The 22634-nt window shown below is 39.8% G+C and overlaps 1 protein-coding gene across 1 annotated transcript; it reads left to right on the top strand.

Moving 5' to 3' along the window:
- Window positions 1–463: 463 nt before the first annotated feature.
- Window positions 464–20655, top strand: si:dkey-199f5.8 (beta-1,4-galactosyltransferase 3). The gene is made up of 7 exons (XM_044358222.1): window positions 464–600; window positions 11291–12698; window positions 14272–14507; window positions 15294–15481; window positions 15579–15701; window positions 16693–16797; window positions 17240–20655. Exons 2-7 carry the CDS (start codon window positions 12425–12427, stop codon window positions 17484–17486), a joined length of 1173 nt encoding a protein of 390 aa, XP_044214157.1. The 5' UTR covers window positions 464–600; window positions 11291–12424; the 3' UTR covers window positions 17487–20655.
- The last annotated feature ends 1979 nt before the right edge of the window (window positions 20656–22634 follow it).

Genomic DNA, 22634 nt, shown 5'->3' with positions numbered 1-22634 from the left:
CAGGCTTGAAGAGCTAACAAGTCCTCATTTTCGCCACTTTTAAAGCCAAACTCGAATCGACTCATACAGCTCATTTTAACCTCATCTATGACTTCCTTTCACTGTTAATTTCCTCATTTTTATGACTGGTTTTGTTATTTAAAGAGTGTTTGCTTTGTTTTTAACCTTTGTAAAACATTGTACACGTAAATCGTTTAATAAAAAGTAGTAGATAAGCCTAGAACATTGTGCACTTAAGTCCCTTTAAATGCGGTGATTTTGCTACTGATTACATTGTACTATACTGTCATAGCTGTACTCCTGAAATGGCAACTGAAAGCACTGCATCTTCACTACTACCAATTTCTCATAAATGAGGAACTAGTGCCCTGTATACATATCGCCACACCGTGTCATTTGGGGTTTCAGTGAAGGGGGAGGAGAAGTACTGTGCGACACCGAACGGAGCTGCTCAGTCGATCTGTGACTCCCGCACCACACCGCGTCCACGCAGCATCAACTTCAAAACATATCGGAAATACGGAGGAGGGAGGGTGTTGTAGGGGATATCGACGGTTAACACCTAAATAACCAGCCGAGGGATAAAAACAGCGTCTCTAGGTAAGAATGAAACTGTCAAATAACGCTATATTGTTGTCGACCGATAGTGAAACAGTAGCACCGTGCGTGCTGGTGTGTGTCTGCTAGCTTGCTAGCCAGCTAACTAACGTCAGGCGGCAGTTAACCCGCAGCGGTTAGCTCAGCTCGGCTCAACTCAGCTCAGCTCAGCTCGGCTCGGCTTGTCTTTCTCGGCACAGCTGGAGAGGATCAGTTGTACTTGGAGGTTGAGTTCTCTGTTGTGTTTACAGGATTATGGGTTTAAAAGTGTGGTTGATTATCTCTCGCCTTGGGTTAACATGTTTACGTCAGATAACTACACAACAGTTGATTAGCGTTAGTTAACAGTTAACGTGAGTCCACTTTTAAATAAAACCCACCTCGATGTAAAACACTGTTTGAATGTTGATCTGCTTACACCATAAAAAGATCAAGGGAATATAGTTTTAATTTAACACTGTTCTATATAAGACAGCTCTGAAGTTTACTTGCTACACAACCGACACTATCTAAGCTAATTTAGTTAGTGTTAACGGGAGCTCAGTTTACCTTGCTTAACTTAGTTAACGCTAGTTAACAAAGCACATGAAAGTTTGCCTGCCTCTCAACTTCTTCTGTGCCGCTGCTAAAATCACAACGACGACAGGAACAAAATGTTTGGGAAGACTTCCTCGACAATAAGAATTGGCAAGCAACTCGGTTTAATAAGAGATAGTTAGGTAAACGTTAACTAACGTTATACATCAGAGGCTTGAATTAGCCAAAGCTGGCTCCATGTTCACGGAGTGTTGAAAATACTCCGGTTATTCAACGATTGCGCCATTTCATGCCACTTTCTAGCTACAATCGCTGAACTTGGAGTCGAAACTGGTTGCATAGGCTATATTCTTTCACCAATATTCTCATGTATATCCTTCTCAGCAGAACAAAAGGCTGTGCGTGGCAGCCCCCTCCCCCCCTCGACCTGTCAGATTGATTGAGTCCATACTTAAAAGTACGTTATGAGAGGACCAGAGCAGGGGGACAGATTGAGGGACCATCCTTTCATTTTCCACAAGAAAGATGTACCAGTAGCTTTATCTGTTGACAGCTGGGATGATATCTTTGTTGGGTTGTCTCAGGGTCACAGTATGGTCAGGATGATGCAGTCTGCAAACCCAGCCCTCCTCTCCTTACGTGTAACTTTATCAGCGAGACTTTATGTGTCAGAAACTTGAACACCACACACACGCAATCTTTCAAGCAACTCATTGGTTTACGTCTGTATTTAAAAATAGGACTCTAACAAGGTATGAATGTAAATTGTACTCTGCTTCCATGATATAAATTAATTTTTACCAGTAAACATCTTTAAAAATATATTTATTGAGGAAAAAAAATAACAATTGTACATAATAACTAGTTATCCTTATCAGCCTAAGTACCATGAGCATAGTTATAAAGTCAAATCTTTCTGCCCATTTTAAAACTGTACATTAACTACCATCTTTGTTTATCAATGGACAGTCTCTACCAATGGCGTCTACGCGTTTCCTGTCACTGTTACTTGCCAAAGTAAATGGTTCCCCTCCTTGCATAAACATAGGCAGCTTTTGCAAGTTGTTGAAATAAAGATAAGGATAGTTGTTGCAATACTATCTTCCTGTGTCAGGGTGATATCAAGTTTTTTTTTTTAAATCATTACATGGTTATATTATCAGTTTACACTTTGCTGTAACAGATAAAGTCTTCAGCACCAGTTTAGGTTTTTCTGAACCATAAGTTATATAGTGTAAAACAACAACAGTAATGTCAAACGACAATGACATGGTACTAGAACCTAAACTGATGCTTTAAAATGGTGAAATTTATATTAACAGCAGCAAAAATAAGACTATTCAATATACCAATGATATAAAACAATAAGAACATTTCTTAGCGTTTGTGTGCTATCATCAGGTAATGATTGATGTTTTTTTTTTACTAGATAAATGGAACAATAAGTTATGAGAACTGGAATTGATCAGTTTTCTGTCCACAGAATAATGCAGGCTCCTCATGTACCTGCTTGAACATCATATCTGCATGACTAATCTTTTTTACCCTGACAGACCACAGCACCCACGCCAGCTTACTGGAGATCAAACTAAAAGCTGTATGACATCCTTTATAGAAAGATCCGGTGTATTGTCACATTCTAGGCACAGAGTTAAAAATAACATGATACATGATTTTGTCAATATGATTTCAAGCTTGAAATGCAGTTCCATTAAACATGGGTTTTGTTCCTCAATCAGGGCTTTATGTGTCAGACCATCAGATATGATTTTGACATGGGGGGTTTGTTCTGCATTATCTTTCTGCATTAGATATTCTCATGGAGCAACTGTTGGCAGAGTCACCTTGGGTCTGGTCAGTCTCAGGTTTTTGCAGGATTATTTAGTTTGAATAGGCTAAATGTTACAAGTTGTTGCTCGTGGTGTTTACTCTCGTTTCTTCTGGAACTTGTTGCTCCAGTTTTGTTGTGGATTTTCTGGCCACCTGGGGGTTTCCTCATCTCCATGGTTGTCATCGCTAAGTTTGCAACCCACTGGATAAGTGAAGGTCCCCGATGGGTTGGTTATAGCGGGAGGTGCGCACCGCACTATGGAAACTGCATGTGCAAACCAAAGGCAAGAAAGATGAGATGAAAAAGTGGGAGGAAGGAGGATGATGATGTGTTTTTTTTCCCCCCTCCCTCTCTTCAGCAGTCTGTCCCAGCGGAGTCGGACTCGAGGGAACAGCCTTAGAGACATGTACCAGCTGCACCCGCAATGAATGGCCAGGGCTCAGGATGGGTTGCCATGACAAGGACGCTGGCACGTGTTGTTATGCAGACACCCCTTTTCTCAGGGCATGTGTGCACATTATTTCATTGCCTGGTCTTGCGTGGTTGGTGCTTGAGAGCAAAGGCCTGCTTGCGTATACAGAATCTGAATAATGTTTTTAGAGTCTGTTGTGTCTTAAGGGCTGTTAGTGGGTTGTATAAAGAGTATCTGTCCGATGTAAGAAAAATGATGCCGTTGTGTAAGAGCTGTTTGTAGTCTGCTGGCCACATCTGTCACCCAGATAAGTTTCTCTCCTATTTGTAGTATTAAATGCCAATTCCCAAAACCAGCTGAACTACTCCTGTTTATTAGCTTACACTTACAGGTCCTCACTGTACTGGTTTACAGCCAACGCCCTTGTCTGACGTGTCCATTTAAATGTCGAACCCAATGTAAAAACTTTAACCATGTAATCTAGAGAGATACCATTGTTTCTAATGAATGAGGAAACGACAACATAATTGTATTATTAACCACTTTTACTGCTGTGTGAAACGAAACTCACCATGACAAGGTTGTAAGGAAATGATTTTATCTTGTGACCTACGGTAACTGTAGTCAAGTCAATGTATAAACAGTCAGTCTTTACAACATACAGCACCTTCTATCCTTAGACTTTTTTTTTTTTTATAAATATTAGGATTTGCTGCTTTTCTTTGTCATATATAGTAGAAAACAAGCAATTTGAAGTCACTTGGGCTTTTGGAAGTTGTGGTGGGAGTTTTTCACTATGTTTTGACAGTTCAACAAATCAGCAGGTTAATCGATAATGAAAACGATAGCTAGTCGTAGCTCTAGATATTTACACGTTGTTAATGTGGTAGTAGTTTCTCGGCAGCAAATTTTATTGTGGAGAGATAATACTGATTGTCGAGCAGAATGTTTGCCAGTAAAAAAGCACACTGAGGCCAAGGCTAAACCTCCAGGGGAAATATATTGTTGCTTTGATGCCAGACTTTGTACCACAGCTCTGCCCTGAGGCCAATGGGATGCCAAGCATGTTTCTGAAAGAACCTGTTAGTTTGTTCAAATCATCTGAGGTCACAATGAACCAACAACAGCCCACACAATACTGCCTGGCACAGAAAGGGTCTTATCAGTGATGTAAATAGTGAGAAGTTAGTGAGCAGGAACCTTTCCCTGCAAATTTGTTTTGTAAAATTGCTCATTGATAACTGTGTGGATCTGGTGAATTTTTTGGGGGGGGGGGGCTGGTGCTTTTTGCCTTTTAATTGACAGACAGTGTAAGAACAGGAAAGATGGGGGGAGAGACGGGTATGGCATGCAACATGTCAGACTGTGGAGGTTGGGGTTACATGGTATGCTTCTTAACCATTAGGCCACCAGGACGCCTCAAGATCTGGTGCATTGTCATACCGAAATAAGGTTTTGTTTAGGATCACTGACTTTTTGATTAATGAATAAATACTACAGTTAATTTAGTAGTAAATTTAGTCAAATTTAACCTATATACAAGATTTTTGTTAAAGTATATTAGTTTTTACATTTTTGTTTGACTTAATCTAACATCAGGTAGCTCCAACCTGTTTTGGCATGAGAGCTACTTAAAAACAAAGAAACAAACCCATCAAGAGCTACAAATTTTCCCTTTTTATTTTTACATACTTGGTGAATATTCACTTTTCAAAAACACATTTTACTCCCCTTTGCATGTTGTCCCTGCTCTCTTCCTCTTTCTTCACTATTTGTCTGGATGATCTCGTTTTCCGACTTGATTTTCCATAAAACAGAGGCCAGCTGTAAGGCTTACACATCTGTTTCTAATAGTCAACAATATTTTGTTTCTGCCTCTATGTATAAGAGAAGTGGACAAAATATAAATATAATACCGTCCAGTACAACACAACTATGATAAACCATAGCCCAGAAAAAATACAACTCCTGACAAGTGTTTCAGCCGACCTGATGAATAATGTCAACTATCTTGTTCAGCTGTTGTTTAGAGGTCAATAGAAAGCAAACTACCACTAATCAATTGTTGTTACAAGCAATTAGTTGATTGATTGACAGATAATAAATAGCCAGCTATTTTTTTTTATAATTGATTGAAGATGTCAGCTTTGGCTTTTGGAAACAGCATTTTTCACTATTTTTTTGACATTTTTATCGACCAAAAGACTCATCGATTAATTGAGAATAATGAAAATAATCATTAGTTAGCACTTAACCTGTCTCACCCTTAACAGTGCATGCATACTGACAAATTGCTCCTCTGTAGACTAAATAGTAGATCCTGTACTACCACACATTCCCATTTACTCCATGGACTCCAAGCAGGACTTGAAGTGGATCCAGCTCAAGAAATAACACATGGTTTTACGCATACACTTTGTAAACAGTGAAAATCAGCTGCACATGCTGTTTCATCCAATAAACAGGGTGCCTGCAGATTCTTAAAAAAAGTCTTAAATAAGATTTTTGGAATTTAAGGTCATAAAATGTCTTAAAAAGGCGTATTTTTTAATTATGGTAGGTCTTAAATTTTGAGCTGATGCTTACTTACATGAGAAATATCTCCCCACAGGATTCACTAATTAGAATATGGTCGCAACTCACTCCAGTTCAGCTTTTTTTTTTTTTTTTTTTTTTTTCTCTCTGGTAATTTTTCGATTGGTTCTCCACAGGCTGCCTGCTCTCACCAAGGTAACAGGATTAAAGAAGTACACAAAACAGTATGGATGATGCTCAGATAAAGACAGTTGGCCAGGGGGATTCAGAGGAGACACAAAGCCCTCTGTTATTTCTGATAGTTGCTAGAAACTTGATAATAATGTTTGTTGTGTGGAGCCCCCAACACAACATGAAGGTGAGGAGCGGATTTGTAATTTGGTGACCGCTTAACTGGAGTTTACAAGTTGAATAGACATAAAGAGAATGAAAGGTAGATATGCTGTCACGTGTGTCTTAATCAGGGGGGAATTAACTGCAACTGACTCTGTAGTTGCAACCACAACAGCCTTATTGTTTTACAGTGTTGTCAAAATGAACAATTCCAAGCAAATTGTAGTTAAAAGTTAAATCTTAAATTAAAATGCTTTAACACAAATAGTTTTATCCAATATAAAGCATAACAGTGGGACACAATTCATTGCATTTGCCATTAATTTGATTACTCTATGTGATTTTTACATATGATTGTTATATGGACATACAAAATTATCCAGAAAAATATCCCTACTAATATTGTGAAATTGATTTCAAACATGAACCTCAGCCCTAATGTGCGTTTGTTTTGCTCTGGAAAGGATATTAAATTTTCTCTGTCAAGGTCTTTTAAAAAGGTCTTTTAAAAGGCATTAAAGCATTAAAAACCATTGAATTGCCTCCCACATCTCCTTTTTTTATTTGGAAAATGGCAATTCAATCCAGTTAACAGGCCACAGTTCTGTTCCACCCCGGTTTTTTTTTTGTTTTTTTCTCCTCTCCACTCATTAGAGTACACATTTCCATTCCATCTAACCTCATTTTACTGATTAGTTCTCCTCTGGTGGCAGATGCACATGAATAAAATCAGTTGCAGTTGTCTGACTGGAATATACAGTAAAGGCAACCGGATATATACGCAAGTGTAATCATACAGCATGTGGGTGCTGTAGAAATGTATCTGAGACATCCACAGACTTTAACAATAGCATGCCAATAAATGTTCTGCAGACCTGCACGTTGATTTTGGAAGGACATTTGTTTCTCTGCCATGTAGTCTTCCTATCGCTGACAGAGAGCTGGAGGACAATAAATTTCTATAATCTCTCTTACTGACATCTATTATTGTCATCTTTAATGCCAGCTCCTTTTTTATTTCATTGCTAGATAAATAGGGCAAATACCTTGACCTATTGTACGTGTTTAAATACATGATTTCAGTGGATAACAAGGCAGACATCCTTGTCGAAATTGCCTTACAGCATGCTCAAGTCAAGCTGTATCCCTGAGTGAGAGCTTAAAGTGAATCCTTGCGCAAAAGAAAGTGGAATTTCATGAACTTTCACCCCATTAACTGCAGTAGGTTTTAGTAGATTTAACATGAGGGTCAAACATTTAAGACTGAAGAGCGCTCGCTCATCCTCGGTAGGCTTGAACATATAGAAGTGATGACACACTCAGGCAGATGTGAAAGGCTTATCCTCTAATGCGGAGCCTTGCTACGTGCTTCAGCGGTGTTATGAGGTGAAGGTCTTTAACCAGGCAGTGCAAGTTAGTCAAGGTTTTGTGGCAAGCTTTTCCATCAGCTCTCTTTTCATCTCCCTTTTGTGGAAATGCTCAACAGTTGTGCTCAGCATATATTTTTCTCGTCAGTATCTACGTAATAATTTAGCCCTCTTTTTGCTTCACAGAACTGCCTAAGAAGTAAATACCCGATGCTTATACAATAGCTTCCATTTTCCTTTGTTGCAGTGACATGTAGCAGACCAGCAGACAATAGTAGTCTCTATCCTTTGGGGAGAAGTGTATTCATAGGCAGAAATCTAAAACCTGTTGCAGTTTTTAAAGTGCGAACTGAAGTATATATGGTGACACCCCAGAAAGCTCACACTGCTTATAGACTGAGATGTTCCAAGCCTAGAGCCACACACTAGTACACATAGCATTGTGTACTGAAACAGGGATGTACCACATCTCTATTCTGTGCTCTGCTTATTTGATGCAAACCAGCTGGGCCTGGAATTTCTGGATCAGATACTACCAATTTTAAAAAAACCCACAAAAGGTTAAAAAAAAAAAAAAAAAAAAGAGGCTCTTGCTGCTGAAACTGATTTGTGCATAAATGCTGCTGTGAAGTTTAGTGCAGGGGATGACTATCTGACAGTTGGAGAGAACAGAGTAGAAAAGTGACCAGGGCCATTAGAGACTCTGTATAAATGTCTGGTTAGGTAAACAGCCTCTGTGGAGACCCCCACTGGCTGCTGGTTTATGGCTGTCAGTGGGCTGTGCGTGTGTGCTATGCTGTCCCTTTGAGATCAGAACAACAGTGCTGACCGTAAGCCTTAGTCCCTAGATGATGATCTAAATATATAACTCCCATACTCCTACACCCACCCCCCCCCCTTCCCCTTTTATTTTCTAGTCTGCTCTTCATTCCGACCCCCGTGTCAGCCTTCTTGGCTCCTCTTGCATTCATTCATGTGTATGCAAGCATGCATGTGGACATACATATGCATGTAATATTAATGCCCCATGGGCAGAAAGAAAATGTCCCATTTGTTGGATGTTATGTGCCATTATTGTTTAAAGCACACATTGCATAGTATAGCAGCAAAAAAAAAGAGAGGGAGAGAAGAGAGGAGGTGCTGGTAAGAAGACCAGAACAGACTTGCATTGGTGTGCAGCAGTATGTAATATCATGCCAAACCTGCCTTTTTAAAATTCTAAATGTAGAAAGGAAGGATATCCGTGCAGGAGAGATAATGAAGTCAAAAGCACATAGTGTAACCAGACTGTTGGCTGCTCTCCCTCTCCCCCTCGAGCTCCTCTTAGTTTGCTTTGTCCTTTTCTTTCTTTGGTTTGCTCCTCATCCTCAGCCTTTTAGCTAGCACAGACAGATTTGTCTAAATCAAGTCGCTGGGTCTCAGTCTTGTATGCGTGTTAAGTCAGTGCCTAAGCTTTGTTGAAGGAGGTGCCTGCTGCCAGATTCTCTCACTGTTATAAACCAGCTCAAGAAGAATATGGTCCTCAAGCACTAGTGAAACGTAGACATTGCACCCCTTGTAAAGAGATTCATATATCCTGTTACAAATGAATGTGTTACTGGTAAATGGGTGAATAGGAAGGGTGTATCTTAGAAAGTTTCAGTTCATTCCCTGGGGGATTGCCTAATGCATGATACTTAGTCATGTAGCAGCTCAAACTTGCCCAACACATTGGATCTTATCAGCTATGTTTTGTCCTTGAAAACCTGAGATGTTTAATCATTTATAATCAGCTAGTGAGCGAGAAAAGGCATGAACCAGTTAGTAAGTCTTTGCAATTTTCCCAGTCGCTTGTTTTTGTGCTCCACATCTCTGAGTGACGGAGCTGGATTCCCCTCCTGTGGGATTAACCAGAGTCTTAATGGCGTGATCTTTATAAACCATATCCATAATCTATGGCGTTATTAAAGGGGCCAGGCAAAGTGAGATGGGTCAATCTGCCATCTGCTCACATTTCCTCTTGAAGATGAAAATCCTCTGCATAGCATTTCCTCTCCTTTTGATCCACATGTTCCCCTTAGGGAAAAACCTTTATTGTCCTTGAATGGAAAATCCTGTCAGTCAGCTGTCTGTGTACCAAAAAGAAATACATGAACAGTACAGTTCAGCAAGCACGAGTTTGTCCGATGTCATCAATATATCTGTATAGTGGATCAAGTAGGCTGTATGTTTCAGTTGTAGTTTACACAGTTAAAGGATATTTTTCTTTTCTTGCCACCTGGGTTGTAGATTTAACTTATTTTCTGTCTGTTATGATAACATTTAAATTCTTACTCGCCATCTTCACTGAGGAAACTTGGGAAGAAGATGTCAATATCATGCTGATGATTCAGCAGGCGTGAACTTAACAGGCGGGGAAATGCCTGCGTTACAGGCAACAATTGATCTCTGTCATTTCTTGAAATATTTTTTAAAAGCACAGCCAGGCAAAATAACAAAAACTGTTCGGGGGGAAAAAAGTCGTCTTTCGGTACAGACATGGCATAGGCTTCTATGACATCAGTTTTTAAGTCTTAAGTGCAGTGTGAGACGTTGCAGTACAGACTTGAACAAAAAGTTTGGGTATGAAATATAAAACACTGAAGTGCATTGAAGAGCTGCCTCCTTAAAAACTAAATTTTAACATAATATGGTATAATGTACTATAAAACAGAGCAGCAAGGTTTAGTTGATTAATTGATTAGTTGCGAACTCTTAAATTAATTGGCATCTATTTTGATAATCGAGCCATTTTTTTAAGAAGAAAATTTCCAAATTCTCTGATTCCAGCTTCTCAAATGTGAATATTTTCTGGTTTCTTTAGTCTCTAACGACACTAAACTGAGTGTCTTTGGATTGTGGATTGTTGGCTGGGACAAAAGAAGACATTTGAGGACGTCACCTTGGGCTTTAGGAAATAATGATCGGCATTTTTTACTGCTTTGTGACATTTTATGGACCAAACAATTAATCGATAAACCAAGAAAATAATGGACAGATTAATTGATGATGAAAACAATTGTAAAATCAGTAATGGTATTCTTTTAGGCTTTTCTCTCTAGGCGTGAGGTTGCCAGCTGCTCTCTAGTTTTTTTTCTCTGTCTCTCCACCAGGCTCATAGCATTCAGTGGGATTAGGATTAGTGGTCTGAGGCTGGCTACTTTAACAAGCACTAATTGATTTGTGACTAAGAATGTGTTGGCTACAGCAGCAGACAGCACCAGAGCAGGGTTAGGAGTTATACAAGGTCAGAAAACACAATATTTCAGCGACCTAATGCAAAACAGGGCCATTGCAATGCAAATGCAAAAACAGGGCCATTGAGTTTGTTGGCTCTAGTATTAGGAAGTTTGATCCACACGGCAGTACACGGCATCCCGTCTGCCATCCACTTTGGGCAGCAGGCCTCTCTATGGGGAGGCATCTGCACTGGAGCTCACGCTGTGTCTGAGTAGTCGAGGCTATCCAACTGTGCTGTTGGGTCTCCGTGTAAACAAACACAATCCATTTGTTGGGCCTGTATTGCACACAATTAGTCATTGTTTGTATGGGAAAAAAACATTCTGCTGTAAGCACAAAATCGCTGATGTCAACAGTTTGGGCCAACGGGTGTCAGTCAATATAACTGTCCCTCCTCCTCTTCTATGTGTTCTCTTTCAGAGCCGCGCTGGAGCGATTGGTCCGGTTCCTGTCCATCCAGTTAGACCAGTGGCTGTCAGCCCAGGAAGCCGCTTTAGGTGTCTCATAACTGTGGATTTCATCATTATGGGACAATAGCTGTGGGCATCAAAGCTCTCCCTCCTCCTCCTTTTCCTCCTCCCCCATTTCTTTTTCTCTCAGCCTGACTTTCCGCTGAAACCCCCCACCCCCCACACCCCCTAACAAATATACAGTCACACACACACACACACACACATCCAACCCTCTGACCACTCCTCCCACGCTGGTCATGGTACACACCCCCTGTTTCGCCAGCCAGTCAGGCAGTGAGTTAATGAAAGCTGTGTAATCCTCTGTAAAGTATAGGGCCTATACGGCTGCATATGCTCCCTTTTGTCATGGCGGCTGTTGTTGTTGCAGAGGCCTCTCTCAGGAGAGTACACGAGGGAGAACAGAAGGCAGCATAAAGCTCACAAAGAGAGAAAGAGAGAGGGAGAGTGAGGGACACTGACGTTGCCATTTATTTGACCGGAGGAGAATGAGCTTCGCAGGGAAACAAATGGAATTCATTGGGGGGTGAAACAACATGATGTGGGACTGGCATTACCACCCCACGCTAATCAAAAATTGGACCAACAGTCAACTTTGGAGATATTTGCCACATACTTACCTGCACCAAGGAATGCAGTGAAATAGAAAAAAGTAAACAAGACTTTTTTTTTTTTTCTTGGTTTTGAATATTTTTCTATTTGCCCTCTCCTTGGTGGTCTCTTTGATTGATAACCTACCAAAAGTGCCTTTTTGTGTTACTTTTGACTATTTTTTTACTTCCTCCATATTCAAACTTCATATTGCCATAGATTGTTGTATATAACTCTCCATACATGAATCGCATTCAGTGACTGTTATGAATGCCATATTTTAGAGAGGGCACATAGCATATTTGACACGACACAAGCCTCCAACAAACACACAGTTGACAATCATCACCTTCCTGACTTTTGTTTCTGCTTGTGGAGAGCTTCCACAGCCCCAGCATTAAATCACTTAAAAGTCAGGTCGCCCAAGACCAGCGTGACTTTTTGCACAACCTCCTCAAGACCTTCGTTGCTTTGACAACGCAGAGCCTTCGCCATGGTCAGTTTCCAGTCCAAATGGCGCTACCTTTTCATGTTCCTGGGCATCCAGCTGGTGGTCATGGCGCTGCTGTCACGAGAGGGCTACCAGAAGAGGGTCACCTACTTCATCCGCATCTTCCGTAAGCCTGACACCACTGGTTTGTCAAATCGGAACCATACAACAGCCGGCATCACCGGAGGGGATGTATATGCCAACCTCTCCCACTTACCCAAAGCTCATAACCATGGAGACGCCATGCCCTTCTGCCCTAAGACGTCCCCTTTGATAGGTGAGCTGTCTCACTGCTTTCTATGTTCATCTCTAGTACCTCTTCTGTACTTAATCTCTGAAGACAGCACTGATTTATGAACAAGCACACCTTCCTTATTGCACCTTGTTGTTGCTCCTTGATCTTGTCCCTTCACTTTATTGTCTGATTTACTGATAGCTCAGTGTTTCCTTGTAAATTAAGTATCTTTCTTTCAGCCAACATCGTGTCGCAATTGAACAGCTGATTGTTGATTGTAAAGGTTTTTCTTGTTTAAGGTGGAGATATGTAACTTAAGTGCCTTCTCTAGAAATTGTGCAACAGCTGTTGTGTTGAGTCACAGGCATGGATTACATTGTCTTTTTTTTTTTTTTTTAACACAGTAAGTGACTGTTAGTGAATGACTCACTTGAGTGTCCAGCAGTACTGAAGCTTTGACGCTACTGGGATTTTATGAGAATGTGATTGCTGCTAGGAGAGTTTTATCCACCACTATTTCTGATTTAGTAACAGCAATGAAATAAGGACCAAGGTTGTCATTTAAAATACATTTTTCAAATGCTAATTTACAAGAAAAAATACATCAGGAACCAGCTTCTCCTCACACAGGACACAATGTATATACACATTGTTACATATCCTCTATTTGTCTGTTCCTTGCCACACACTTGTTACACATTACCTAGACATCCTGGTCCTGCTTAATGTTTATTCAGTATATCCTAACTATAATGCACTCTCAAAGCAGGCTTAGTTTACTGCTTTCCGGGCTCTGCCCTCTGCCTCTTTGTTCCCACATCATTGCCAGTAATTTAAAACTACACGCTGATAACTGAGCCAGAGGCCATGGGCTACTTTTCAAGAAAACATAATGGAAAAAGGTCATTGAGGTATTACGAGGGGAGAATGACTGGTATTCTTGTACCGCAACAGTCCAAACAGGTCAGGTTAGAATGTTAGAGTCAAATTTTGGGCAACGTATGTTTGAATTTTTCTGTCATTACAAGGTTGCTTGGCCTGTGTTCACAATACTCATCATAGTCATCATACTAAGTGAGTTAGATAGAGACTATGTGTTCACATGTAGCCTGTTTTCACATCATCAGCTGCTGTGCTGTGGAGAAAAAAAAAATCTGTTTTGTAAACTGATATATTTTGACAGTATACTGTGACTGTGTGCACTGCACCACACATCATAGACGCTCAGATCTCAAAGTTAGAACTGTAGATTTAAGCATCTGAGCAAAATCTAAGCATAAAAAATCTGTAATAAATTATATTTTGTGGTTATTTCCACAGAGACGAGCAGGAAGCACTTTACTCATTTGCATACTCAAATATACTTGTCTATGCTACTTAAATTTAAACAAAGAACACATGCCAGAACTGCTATTGATACATTTGAAAGACATCCGACTCTGTGCTGGTATCAAGATTTTTCTCAGTCCAGCGTGTTTGAGTGTTTTAAATGGTGACATCACATTCAAATCATGGATTGTCATACTCTAACCACATTATTTGCCTTCACTCCATTAAACTCATCCTTTTTTTTCCGTCTCACTGGTAATGACAGCACACCAATTTCTCTTCACAGGTGGGCCGATCCATGTCAGCTTTCCATCAGGGCTCACTCTAGCAGAGGTTCAGAGGAAAAATCCACTCGTGGTGCGCGGAGGACGCTACAGGCCACCCGACTGTGAGGCTAGGCATCGGACAGCCATCATCATTCCCCACAGACACAGAGAACATCACCTTAAGTTCCTACTCTACTACATACACCCTTTTCTGCAGCGGCAACAGCTCAACTATGGGATTTATGTCATTCATCAGGTGAAAGACACACACAAACAAATCATATACTGTACACTAAAGGAAGATTCAAAGGGCGAATGAGGGATTTTACATTTGCGCTGTTTAGTTTTGGTTATATATTATTATTATTTTGTGAACTTACAATAGCAATGAACCCCTTTAGTGTAGCATTCACTACAGTTCAGGCTAGATGAAGACTGCCCTCTAGTGTGCTGTTACTGAACAAGCATGTCAGAGGCTGAGAATGCCAAAGTGGTTTAGAGGGTTTAATCTCCTTAGCTGCTTGTAACAGTTCATTGATGTTTACTCCTCTGCACTTTATTATCACTTCTCGAGCTGGATTTGTCATCGCAGAGTCATATTGTGGGATCTTATTTGTATAATTTGTCTTGTCTCTGCTTTGTGGGTACCTCGAAATAAATCTAGTAGGTTGATTCACAATGAATCAGATGATGTGCCGCATTTTATTTTAGGATGAAACAGAAAAATTAACATATGAATAAGGTTTGAAAAATATGATGCAACAGTAACATTGTGGTAGGGATGAACAGTACATCTGTATTTATCATTTACTGTAGGTTGTTGTAATCATATCATTGGATTTTTGTTGACTGAATAACCATAACCTGCAGGAATAACCACAATACCACCACAATAACCTGTAGATTATTGTAATATTTTTCCCCTATCATATTATATATGCTGACCCCTTTTATGAGTAAAGTTCTCACTTGATTAAATGCAGTTAAAAGACATGGATTTAGGTTGTCATTTTTTTTTACACAGTGTCTGTTTACTCTGCAGGCTGGAAACTACACTTTTAACAGGGCCAAGCTGATGAATGTGGGTTTCCGGGAGGCCATGAAGGAGGAAGACTGGGACTGTCTCTTTTTCCATGATGTGGACCTCATTCCGGAGGACGATCGCAACACATACGTTTGCGACTCCAACCCCAAACATGCAGCCATCGCCATGGACAAGTTTGGCTACAAGTACGTCCATTAAAGAATTTTACTCTTCACAGACAGAAACATTACACATCCTATGTCCCACAGTTTTTGTAATACCTCCTTTTACAATCCTCTCAAGGCTTCCGTACAAGATGTACTTCGGAGGAGTGTCAGCTTTGACACCACTGCACTACCTTAAGATGAATGGCTTTCCCAACAACTACTGGGGCTGGGGTGGAGAGGACGATGATATTGGAGTCAGGTGAGAATAATTTTGGCCAGTTGCTCTTAAAAGAGTTATCCGCTGATTAAATCAGGCACTTGTGTAACATTGCTAGACTCGTGATGGGCAGTAAAAAAAAAAAAAAAGAACGAGAGACTCACATTCTTCTGCCTTGTCAAATCCTGGTGCCTACATTACCCACATTGCAACCTGACTGCAAACAGTTCTATCAGAGATTTGTGCGTGTTGTGCAAGCAGATGCTAATGTAGCCTTGAGCTGCAAGCCTCAAGTAGAGATGAGGAGCTCTAGTAACCTTACTTCTTTCTAACTACACACCCTCAGATCTTTTTTTTCATCTTCACACTTGTAGTCCTTATCCTCATCTGGCATTGTAGCTATTGAGGCAGTTTATCAGACTTTGTATAAATTCTTTTGATTCTCCCTCTGGAGCCACAAAAGACTTTATACCACTTTTTTTTCCGCATATGCAGTAGTACTACTGAAAATTGAATTTTATGTGTAAAATCGATGTGCTTTCCTGTCAAGGTTCATCTGTGGACAAACTGCATCCATACCCCATCACACATGAATGTTTCCAGTAATCAATCTCTGCCTGAATGATGACTGAACTCTGAAGTCCTGGTGTAAAAGTTATACTTCTTGTAGATCTCTGATTTGACGCTGATATTTAACACTGACCAAAAGCATCCCTCAGTTGATCACAAAGTAAAGATTTTGAGGCCCAATATGTAACTATTCGCATTAAAATGTCTAAAAATGACTAGACCTATGCTATATATTTTATTTAGTTGTGTACTTGCATTATCCCAAATGTTTCCAACAATGTTCAAATGTTTAATAATGAAGACAACAACTCCCATGATCCCACACTACTTCACAACCTCACCAAACTTCGTCTTTTGTTATTGTTTTGATTGAGAGACCCCTAGTGGCAGAAAACGACACATCGTGCTTTTAAACATCTATCGAACAATAACCACATTCCGACTGTGTTATCTGTCTTCTCAGGGTGTCTCTGGCGGGGATGTATATCACTCGCCCATCACTAAAAGTGGGCCGTTACAAGATGATTAAACACAAGCTGGACAAAGGAAATGATGTGAACCCAAAGAGGTACAGTAAACAAGTCGGTGCATTTGGTTAATGTGGAAAATGTGCAGCAGAGCTGTAAATAAATAGAAGTTGTAGTATTTACTGTGTTTTTTAGAGTGTGGCTTACCAAGGGGGAAATATTTAAGATAGTGGTCAAAATGAGCCAGCACCCAGACAGAATTTACTCGTTAGCTGTGTCCACACTATGTGCTTCACTTTTCATTTCCCCTTTTTTCCTTCACTGTAGAGGTATTTGACATGAGTTGACACAGCCTGGTATAAATATTTCTCTCTATTTACTACACATTTTAATGTCAGTTATGATGTTGGGTGTTGTAAGACTTGTAAGCTTATTCTGCAGTTGCTATCAATGCAGAAGAAGCCACTTAAGCTTAGAGTATCAGTATACCAACGGGTAAAAGGTAAACGTTGAAAAAGTTCTCGTTTTGTTTCCCGTCTCAAGGTTCAACATGCTTGCCAAGACGCGTCAGACCTGGAAGCTGGATGGAATGAACACAGCTGATTATGAGATAATCTCACGGAAATACCTGCCCCTCTACACCAACATCACTGTCAACATCGGCACTGAGGCCGGTCTACATCCTACCCCCAAAACACCACCTCCTCCTGCCAAAGCTGCAGGAAAACCTGCAGCCGGAGCACCAGCGAAAGGCTCAACCAAACTCAAAGAGGGCCACTCAGAGAAATAGTCGACCCTAAGACATCCCTAATCGTGTTTCACTCTGCCATTACTTCGGTGGGATAATCCTATCAGTGCATGCTGTAGGATGATGTTTTTTTCTCCTTGGTGGCCTGGGGTTTTTTTTGTTCATTTTAATCTTTTTCATGTGTTAGTGGAAGAATTATTTTACGGAGAATCAACATCATACTCAGCCAGAGATTCTCTTCTGCCTGCGGTGACAGTGAGACAGTCATTTGGGTGATTAAAAACACCTGATTTACTGAAAATAAAAAAACAATAGACATGAAATTCTCAACCTGCTCTAGATGACGGCTCTCAACCTTGGATCCTGTGACATCAACGATTATTATTCCAAGGGAGCCACAGCAAAGAGTGAAGGGTAAAAGTTGGACTCTGTGAGTTTATATATCTACAGCGCCATGGTCGCTGGTTAAACCTTGCGATGCCTTAGAATCTTGTTCTTTATTTTTGTCTTTTCACTCGTACCTTACTTAATTTAGAATACTGTGTTTTTAATGGAGCAGTAGCTGCAATTTCCAGCAGTCACACTGTGCCACAACAGAGTCAGACTCTCTCTTTTTTTTTTTTTTTTTCTCTAAGCCAATGAATACATGAGTCAAGGAGACGATTTTTGTTTCCAGTTGAGTGTGTGAAGCTGCTATAACGAGTAATGAATGAAGGAACTTGACAGATTTGTGTATTATTATTGATTATTATTATTATTACTGCTTCAAACATAACAGCATACATATCCTATCCATCTGCAAATACCCAGGGCCGGATTTAGAAAGGGTTCTCATACAGATGCTGTTCTACAGTTTATCAAAAGATAGACTAAAGCTTTCTTATGTTTTCCAAGTTATATCTGTGGAAATATCAGTGGGCTATACAGTGACAATATTTTAGTTCTGTACACAAATGCTGAAATACAGTTCTTCAGTGTAGCGTTCATCTCAGCAGTAATTCAACAGAGCCTTTCAAATCATTTCCTTGTATTTCAGCACATCATCCAATATCTACAACCTTTGATTGCATTTTCTTTTTGTGTGTTTTTGTTTATTTGCCTTTATCGAATAGAGCAGGTTTTGATGACAGTGATCAGTTCTCTGCCTTGAGACGAGCTTGTAATTCACATCATAATGGAGTCTGTCTTGCATATATATATATATACTTTTATATATATATGTGGATTATGTACAGTATACATATATAGCTCAATATCTAAATGTGTCACTCGAATGCTGGCTTGCACCCTCAACACTTTACATGCAGTAAATATTTATAATGTGCTATTTTTTTTTTTTTTTTTTTTGTATTGTATGTCCCCTCTTCTGTCCTTTTGAGCTGAAATACAGAAAGTGCTCAAAAAATATCACTTCTGCATCAGGCTCAGATCAGTGCAGGTCCGTGAGTGTAGATTAGTCGATGTTTCAAGCTCAAGCAACCAAGTAGCCAAATTTATCTATCTACACAAACAAGTTAGTTCAGCTTGAGCCCAAAGCATAACACTAATCTTTGTAATCGCTGTTCCAAGGAAATACAGTGGCACCAGTTGTGGTGGTTATCATGTTGGTACTTCACTTTGATCCTTGAAGGATTAAATGCTATTTTGTGATTTGAAAAAATTTTTTCCTATATCTATGTTATTTGAAAACCCACAAAGTAACGTCTAAAGGCATTGTGGTCAGGTGGAGATGTGATAAATGACAGCGTGTCTGAGAAATGTAAAGGAAAATAAAGATCTCTTCAGCAATATTTGCAGGTTGTAAGTTTGATACAAGGAAACATGCCGTGATTCTCTATCTTTTCTCATTATATTCTTTTCATGTCTATTTCAAATACAAAAAACCCCCTCACACGTTCTAATCGCCGTCTGTGACTCTTGTTCTTTAACAAGTTATCACATGGAACGATCTGCAATGTCCTCTCCACTAGTAGTGCCCTTTTACTGCATGTCGACAGTCCACCCTCCTCTTCACTCTGTTGACAGATTTGATTGTTTACACGATATAAAATAAAATCCCTTTACCCAATGAGTGTGGCTGTACTTGTAGGTAAATGAGCTGAAACCAAAGATGACTATATGGAAAGCTGTGATGATAAACAGGAAATGTGTGTGTGTGGGTGGTTGTACACTGTGCACTCCACAAATTGTGAACGATTCCTGGAAAGCTGTATGATTCTGTCTGAAAGGACAGGCCTATCATTTCTCTCTATCAACATTTGTAGCCTCTTTCCATTCTGTGTTTAAAATGGTCTCGAAACCATCATGTATTCGGATTCCCCTAAAATTCACAAAGCCAACAGATGATTAAATCCTGTACAGGTTTTTCAGTGGAGGGACAAGGATAGTTCATGATGACTATTAGGGGTTTTTTTTTGTTTGTTTGTTTTTTTGGGTCAGTGTAGATGTGTTGACAAATGTTGTAATGAAACTTATTTTTATCTTCGTATCATTGTGGTATCGGTCTGTTGAAGTGGACAAGATAAGCTCTGAGAGTGGTTGCCTGTGATTTTCATGAATAGATGACTACATACTGCAATATCATTTTGATGTGAATTAATATCCAACTCCTATGGCCTTAGCAGCACATCCAAGACTAGTATTTAAACACTTCACTAATACAATCGTATCTTTATATCAAGACTAAATATGCATGGTAAAGAACCTGTTAGTAAGGGTATGGGAATGTACTGAGCACCATGTGGAGATGATACATATCAGTGCCCTCTTAGAAAATATCAAGCATGCTGAAGTGTCTATGTTGTGAACTGGAAACTGTCTTATTGTGACTTTAAATGGAAGTTTCCATCTGTTGTGCAGAGCTCTCCTCACTGTTGTGTAAAATTTAGAGGATATGAGTTGGGCATTTTGACCACAATATACAAGGGAAGCTTAAATTCCCAAAGTCACAATGCACAGTCTCCATCATTTACTGTGTAATACTTGACCTTATGTTTCATGTTTTTTTTGTTGTTGTTGTTTGTTTTTGTTTAAAGCTATTTAGAGTTTGATTTGACTTGACTCCGTTCTGATGTGGATAAGCTCAACAACCACAGAAAGCAGTGATCACAGGGTAGTACTGAAGCAACCAAGGGCAATGTGACTTTGTTAGTTCTTCTGCACAGTCCAGAGTGGCCTTAAATTCATTAATAAACTGATTATTCAAAAGAAATGCTGTCACTTTTTATAAAAAAAAATTGTTTTAGCTGAATTTTTTGTCATCTTGTGATCATGTTTTTTATTGTTTTGTATCTTAACACAAAGTGAAACATGAGTCAGAAGCACTTTGTCCTCTACAGCAGTGGTTCCCAACCTTTTTCCTAAATGAAATCAGTATTTACTGTGAGCACGCTTTGCTTTTAAAACAACACCAGTTCTCCTCCGTACACCTGCACACAGGTTTTTAAGGTACTTGTTATGAACTTTTAAAACAACCCTTACATTTTTTTTTGTTTTCCTCACAGAAATGATGAATGAATCCAACAACAAAAACAATTCTTACACCTCCTAGTGGAAGCCGGGACCCCCAGGTTGGGAACCAGTGCCCTATAGTACATATCCAGACCAATGATGCATCCTCCCCAATACACAGTGTCCACCTCCAATATCTGTTCAACAAAAAAGTTTCTTTAAGTATGTAATAAAACATTATGACCCACCCTGCACACCCCAGAAAGACCTCAAGTAGGTGATTACAGATATGATCAGGTTTTTAATCAATACAGACTCCCAGAATTAAATGTTGGATTTTCGTACCATGTATTTTTGCTGCAGAGGCTCAAAGTGGCGCTATATTCAAAATGAGCGCAGTCATTCCTGTTTGTATAATGTTTGCGCTGTAAGCTGCTGTAAAGCTGGTTAGCCTTTTTATGATGGAGAAGAGATCCAAATTGCTCCCATGATTTAATAACAACACTTGTTATGGTTTAAAGAGTCTTAAATTACCTTTTAAAACTACCAATACTATATATATGTTAGTCCCTATTTGTCCATAAAAGCAAAATGAGCAGTTAAGGACTTTAAAAATACTATCTTGAGTAAAAATAAATTAATGGGTGATTTGTATTTGTAGATGAAAGAATGCATTTTGACCATGACAGTTATCAGTTGGTATCTATTTTAAAGGGTGGTACTTCTTTCAACTATTTAAGAGGGGGCCAATTTTTTATGCTCTATGATACATTTCTAGGTAAGTTTGAAATCTTATCCCATAATATCTTTTTCATGTAAGTATTAAAAAGATTGCTGGTATACAGTTTAAAAAAAAAGTCCTAAGGATGACCAGGTAAGTAACCACACCAACTCTGGAGGCTGGTCTGTTTATTTTCCTCTGGGGACACAATCACTGTCAGAGAATATAGGCTTAAGTTCAGGCTTGAGCTGAAGGGCCCACGGACACTGCAGGCGGGATTGGACTGGCTCTAGTCACAGAGAGGTGGGTTAATTAAAGGAACAGGCCAAAGGTGCATTTTTGTCCAGTCATGTTCCGTATTACTGGAAAAAAAAAAAAAAAAATCCACCCGCCGAGACGGGCCTTGGGTTATGGGGAAAGCACCTCCACTCTAGCTTCTGGAAGCTCAAATGCTGGTGTCCTTTCTCTCCAGCTGCTGGCTGCTCCAACCAGGTTCGCACTGTCCTGACTTGATACAGTTGGGCTTCCTTTCCTGGGCTTCCCTCTACAATGTTGGTTCCTCAGAGATAATTAGTCTATTGCACATTCCCAGTGTATTCCTCCACAGGTTAATTCCTCTTGGTTAGTTTTCTATAAAAAAAAACCCATCCTTCCATTAAAAAAATGGTTAAAAACATGCCAGGCCAGGCTAAAACTTTCTACCACCAGGTACTTACTTTCCTGCATGTGCGGTGCTTTTGATCCAGACCAGCTCCCTCAACAACGGCCCTCTGATCCTCTCTGCTTCATGTTGATCAGGTTTTTTTTCGCCCTTTGTTGCACTTGGCATGCAGAAATACCAGCATGCAGCTCTAAACAGCCCAAATCGAGACACTTTTTCTCCTCAGCTCTGCAAAGGAAACCACACATCCCACTTTCTCTCAATTTGTGGTCATGATAGACTGAATGATGAACAGCCCCAGACCCACATGAGTTGTAGCCGCTGCTGACAAAGCAAATCAAGCTTACCCTTATGTGTA

The sequence above is a fragment of the Thunnus albacares genome, chromosome 8, assembly GCF_914725855.1.
Source record: "Thunnus albacares chromosome 8, fThuAlb1.1, whole genome shotgun sequence".
Classification (NCBI taxonomy): Eukaryota; Metazoa; Chordata; class Actinopteri; order Scombriformes; family Scombridae; genus Thunnus; species Thunnus albacares.
Note: the sequence above shows the minus strand (reverse complement) of the source record. Positions and strands in the feature narration are given on the sequence as shown.